The 6,000-nt window shown below is 37.5% G+C and overlaps 1 protein-coding gene across 1 annotated transcript in view; it reads left to right on the top strand.

The window, feature by feature from the left end:
* The first annotated feature begins 1,111 nt into the window (after positions 1–1,111).
* Positions 1,112–6,000, top strand: part of LOC149262457 (uncharacterized) — a 233,857-nt gene continuing 228,968 nt past the window's right edge. Inside the window, exons 1-3 of the mRNA XM_089424677.1 lie at positions 1,112–1,373; positions 1,884–2,750; positions 2,877–3,189. Of these exons, the coding sequence (XP_089280803.1) occupies positions 2,107–2,750; positions 2,877–3,189 (957 nt within the window). The 5' untranslated portion in view covers positions 1,112–1,373; positions 1,884–2,106. The remainder of the gene's footprint in view (positions 1,374–1,883; positions 2,751–2,876; positions 3,190–6,000) is intronic.

The following is a 6,000-nucleotide window of genomic DNA, read 5'->3' as shown; positions in this document are numbered from 1 at the left end:
TTTCAACATGCCTAACAATTTTCAATTCCAACCTTCAATCACTAGTATGATTTTGAATCTTTAAAGACGAATATGCGAGTGTGTTGACTTTAAAGAAGGAAGGAAAAATGAACTTACGAAATTATGGCTTCGCATGGAAAAAAGATAGAAAACCTCCAGCTAGAAAGAAGAAAGAAAGAAATTATTTTTAACATCCACGAGGCTAAAGACAACCTATGGGACAGATTGCTTCTTCATCCGCGTGATGTATTCGACCCTTTTTCTGTGAAGCTTCAAAATAAATGCTCACAGCTTCTCGACAAACTCTTCATCAAATAAATTATCCCAAGAGCTAGCTTCCAGCATATCTGCATAACTTTCCCTGTTGTCTTTGAAGGCCTCACATTCTAAAGTGAAATGTTTTTCTGTTTCCTCTTTTCCGGAAGAACAAAAAATGCATACTCTTTCCTCCCACACTTCCTTTGGCCTTTTCCAGCGCCCTGTTTCACAACGGAGTTGATGAGAATTAGTCCTTAACTAAGCAATAATAATTTTGGCTCTCTAAGAGATATTGGCAGCTATGTATGTTTTTGGTTGATGACTATGAGTGGGATTAAACACTTCAATATAATAATTTTTCTTTCTTCCTAGCTCTTTATCCCAAGTACGCTTGTGAAACTTTTCCATAATAAAAGCTTTTACCCCATTTACTAAACCATTTGTTATTTTGCTGCATCCAAGGTTTTTTACTCTTGCACACTCTATCATTAAAGACAACCTTAGGCCATCTACCCTCTTCCATTTGCTCAATTTTTTTTAAACACCTTATCACTCATACCATCGTAAATCGTAATGTAATGAATGTAATTTGGAAGGAGAAAAAACAATATTAAACTAAGGACATCTACCCTCTTCCATTTGCTCAATTTACCCTCTTCCATTTGCTCAATTTTTTTTAAATATCTTATGAGTGACACGATCCTTATGTAATGAATGTAATCCGGAATGAGAAAAAACAATGTAATCTGGAAGGAGAAAAAACAGATATTAAACTAAGGATATTGATTTTCATACAATGTAATTTGGAAGGAGAAGAAACCAGATATAAAACTAAGGACATTGATTTTCATATAGATAGGAGATTACATTTTGGAAGTGTTTTTAACGGAACCCAAGAGAAGAGCCGACACGGAACGTGGAAGTCAATAAAGGCAAGTCAGTCACTCACGGAGCAGATGGTCAATGGCTGGTCCCTTCATCTCACACATTGTGGTATTCAGCTCTTGCACTCTCTGGATTTCTCTTGTGCTCTCTTCAAGTTCCGCCGCAAATGAATTAACTTGGTTGTGCTGCAGAACAGTTGAGGCGCTCCTGTTAAACCCTTTCTCAAAGAGGTATTTCCCGTATCTCTGAACTTTGGTAATGCATGCGTGAATGTTTCGTTTTTTTTCCAACCTTTTTCACTCCAATTACCATTGGACTACCTCGTAGTTTAAGCGTACTCTTCAATGTTTCTTGTTTCTGTTTCAACCAATTTGTGATCATGGGCTTTTGGGGAACGACTAGTTTGTTTAATATAATTTCTGAATATACTAAATTATTTGTGGCGAACCATGACACACTCCTTTCTTTTTTGCACTGTTGGAATTGGGGTTTATGTCGCCGGGATTGTTCTCGTGATCTCATCTACATTGTTCTTTTGGTTGAAATGTGGAATTTTTAATTTGTTCCCTTGAACTTTTCCTTGTAAATAAAGTCTTGCTATTTGTGCAGCAATTTGGGGGTTTCCTTTTACTGGACTGGGTCATTACATATAATGTTTGATCATTAGAGATATTTCGTTATGGCCATATTGATTGCTGCAGGTATTGGTTAATGATTTGTATTCCAATTTATTTCTGCAGTGTATTGAAGCATTGGATGATATGAATACCTTGTGACCGCTATTCAACTTAATTGCTATCCATCTCGAATCCGAAGTGTTCTGCTGCGACCGTTCAGAAATTTGGGCTTATATCTTTTATTATCAGAAGTCTTTCAAAGTAGAAAATAGAGACATGTCCGTCGTTTATTGGTGCTACCGGCCGAAACCTCTTTCAAAATAATAATTTATAAAATCCTTACCTAATGGCTTTTAGACAGCTCAGCATTCATCGGCATATTGCCAGGAAACTTCTTCACTCACCAGAGAATGCTAGTGGGTCACTTTTTGGCCCAGCTTATTTCTTTGAGCACAATCTCTATCTCAAACAATCATCAGAGTGGCTTTCATACTCCAGATTTGTCCCACAAGTACCCATAAATTCCTCGGAAGGACAAATAGAAGACAAAGACAGCAATGAGAAGAATTGGTCACAGCATTGTAAAAGCTTCTCTGCCTCGTCCCTAAGAGGATTGTTGAAATTCTCAGAAAGACCACTCTTCGGGGATGTTATTACACTTGATATTGCAAGATATGGTAGGCCACAATTAGGATTATCTGCAGAAATAAGATGGATATCTCAGTCCACAAATACTTCATCTATTGCAACAGCGAGTCAGCCTGCTACAGATAGTCCGAAAGAGAACAATGGAGACCAGACTTTAAAGCAGAAAAAGACAGAAGCATCACCGGAAGAATGCGACGAGGCTGTAGAAGGTCTGAGTACAGTGAAAGCCAAGGCCAAGCAGGCACAGGAATCACGCAGGAAAGATGAAACTATTGTTAGAAAGTTCTGGTCTTTATTTATGGGAATTGGACCTGCACTAAGGGCTATTGCTTCTATGAGCAGGCAAGGCTTTACTATTTAAGCAGAACTAAGGCCTTATTGTATTTTGTCAAGATTGCAAGGATTTGTGTGATAGAATGTTTTGTTAATCCATAGAGCTGACTATATGATTTTGGACTTTTCAATTAGGGAAGATTGGGCCAGGAAGCTTCATCAATGGAAAGATGACTTTAAGGGAGCCTTGCAACATTATTGGATTGGAATCAAACTTCTTTGGGCTGATGTGAGGATTTGCTCTAGGCTACTATTGAAGCTTGCAGGTGGAAAAAGCCTTTCACGGAGAGAGAGGCAGCAACTAACTAGAACAACAGCAGATATTTTCAGGCTCGTGCCTGTTGCAGTCTTTATTATAGTGCCATTTATGGAGTTCTTGCTACCAGTGTTTTTAAAGCTGTTCCCCAATATGTTGCCATCCACTTTTCAGGATAAAATGAAGGAAGAGGTACTGTCTATTATCTCTTGCATAATTCAATACATGTCGGGATGCCTGGTGGTATCAGGCTTGAAAGAATCTTAAGAAGCCAATGAAAGTTAGGTAATCTTATGTCTGGTATCAGGCTTGAAAGAATCCTAAGAAGCCAATGAAAGTTAGATAATCTCATGTATGTTGTTATGCCTCACAATACGATTTTTTTTTAACAATTTTTGGAGGCAAAGAAACTTGGGTTTATCCCAAATATGTCATGAATCATGACGCTTGTATCAGCAACAGTCTGGTAATAGTTTGGTGACGAAGTTATCTTGAGAAGAAGGTGAGGAATATATTTATTTCTGGAGATAATTAAAAGTGGTAAATATGCCATGACTATAGAAAAAAATGCTGATGTCAAAGCATATAATAATATAATGCCTACAACTGCCTTGATGAAGTTGCTAGTAAGTTAAAAACAATTGTCCGAAGTTACCTTTTTTCACTTAACACCGTAAAATCCCTCAGGACCTATTTAAGAGTATCAGTGGGAATTAGGTGGTTTCTGGGAACATTTTGTGCATATTCTCTTGACAATAAAGATGTATTTCTCCTATATTCAAGGTAGATCTTCACTTTAATGCTTGTGTAGAAGTCTTACTATGTGTGATGAAAATCCTGGAAAGCTGAAGAGGATACATATATTTGTATATTCTGTCAAAAGTTTTGAGCTTAACGACAATGTCTAGTAACTGAGAGTCAACCCAATCTATGTTTCTGTTTTGGCCAATTGTAGATGTGGATCGGCAGGTAGTGAGGAAATAAGAGAGGATCTATATGGGATGCTTATATTAAGCAAGTAACACCAGTGAGTGCACAACTTCCCAATGAATAAATCTAAACCCAATGAAAAGATGCAGACCGACCTGTCTGAGTCCCTGCATAACCTTCGATTTCAAAGTAAACTGGGAACTAAAAGACAAAATGTCTCCAGATTTGGCTTCTGAAGAGTAAATTATATGGATATGCATGGTGATCTTTAGGTAGTAATGATTTATCTTATCGAGACAGAACATTCTGTGGACTCCTCTTTCATAAAGATTAAAGCAGTGCCTACAGATATGCTAGTCTCTTGGAATATGACGATCTATTGTAAGGTGACGCTGATGAGCATTGACTTGTTCTGTCTGAGAGGAATTCATAGTCCATGAGACTAAAGCCAATAGAGATACCCTCGGAAGATGGATAGATCCATTTTGATGTAGGAAGTATCTAGTTTGAAACAATATTTTTAAGGCTGAAAGCCCTAGTTGAAGTAATTCTACAGTAAAGACATTATTGATAGACGCCCTCCAAGACAGACTTGTCCTCCTTTTTTCTTAATTAGCAAGAGGTGAGGGGGAGAATGTAAATAGCATCTAAATGCAGGCAGTTTGTCTATAGAGATGCTTTTGACCTACAAAAAAGATGAGATACCAGTTTATAACCTATAACCCTCAACGATTACAGGTTTGGAACTCTGGTCTAGTCCCAAGTTCCAACCAAAATAATAGTTATCACACTAAATAAGATTATCTAGGTCATTTGAGGCAGATGATCAAGCCTCATCATGCAGTTATGGAGGTCTCTGGCCCCGTGGCAGCAGAAAATCTTCCTGTGAAAATTGAGATGCATGCTTAATTGCTGTAGATTCTAAAAATTGCAAGGCTGGGTTGTGGGTAAATCAAGGTTGCAACCCCAGGCTAGTAGGCACAAGAAGCATTGTAATATGAAGTATCACATCAGCTGAAGAGTGGAGAGTGCTGACTAAGCAAGCTGTAGAAGTAAATGAAAATTTGCAATCCAGAGTTGTGATGCTGTTTTGGACGGCAATCCAAGGTTGTGGGATTGGTGTTCTTATTGCAACACGTGTGGATAGAGAAGATTTTCATCTGAAGGTGTAGAAGTTCCTATTGTGGGAAATAGAAAATTCACAGTTCAAATTGTCAAAAGCATAGGACCCACAATGCACCCTTCCTGAAAGTAAGGTTCCACAACAATAAAAAGGTTGCAAGATTACATTACAAAACCACAATGCCACTACAGAAAGGAAGTTGAATGAATGTGGTGTTTGACTTTCTGATTTTTATGACTGTTTGGATTATAATCACCGACAAAAGCAATGTATGGATATCTGTAAATTGTAACAGAAAGGGGAAGCAGAAGAAGACACCAGTGTAGAAGTTGTGCCATGTGTAAAAAAAAACTTTGTCTATATTATTCCTTTTGTAAAATTGTAAGTTTATGTATTGTATGCTATATATATCTAGCATTCTGTTTGATTCTAGTTTTGCAGATAAGGATAAAGAAAATAATTTTCATAAAGCTCAATTTGAAAATTTGAAATATCGAAAAAAATCCCTTTAATGGCAAAGTCGTGACTCTAAAGCTGGACATAGAAGGTATTCAATCATTTCTATGGCATCAACTGTGTATGTATTACTTTTTTTTTGTTTTCACTAGATCTGGTGCGGAAGGCTAACTATATCCTTTAATATAAACAAGACAGAGACCATTGGATTCTGCCTTAGTAACATCATGATTGAAAACTGACAAAAAATATTTTAAGATAAACAAAAACTGCAAACACAGGTTTTGAAACAGAAGAGGGGACACCCTTTAGCTCATGATCATATGTATATGCTGTCTGCTAAGCATTAGTGAGTGGTCTGTGGTTGCTTCATGCTGGGGAAATTGCTTTTCATGGGAGTGTGGAGAAGTGAGGCTAGATTTGTGGCCAAAGGGTTCTCTAAGGTCAAAGGGATAGACTATGATGAGATGTTAACACCAGTGGCCAGATATTCG

The sequence above is a fragment of the Pinus tabuliformis genome, chromosome 6 (assembly GCF_031772625.1).
Source record: "Pinus tabuliformis cultivar Carrire ecotype Pingquan chromosome 6, CPIR1, whole genome shotgun sequence".
In the NCBI taxonomy this organism is placed as follows: Eukaryota; Viridiplantae; Streptophyta; class Pinopsida; order Pinales; family Pinaceae; genus Pinus; species Pinus tabuliformis.
The sequence above is the reverse complement of the archived record's forward strand: the minus strand, read 5'-3'. Positions and strand labels throughout refer to the sequence as shown.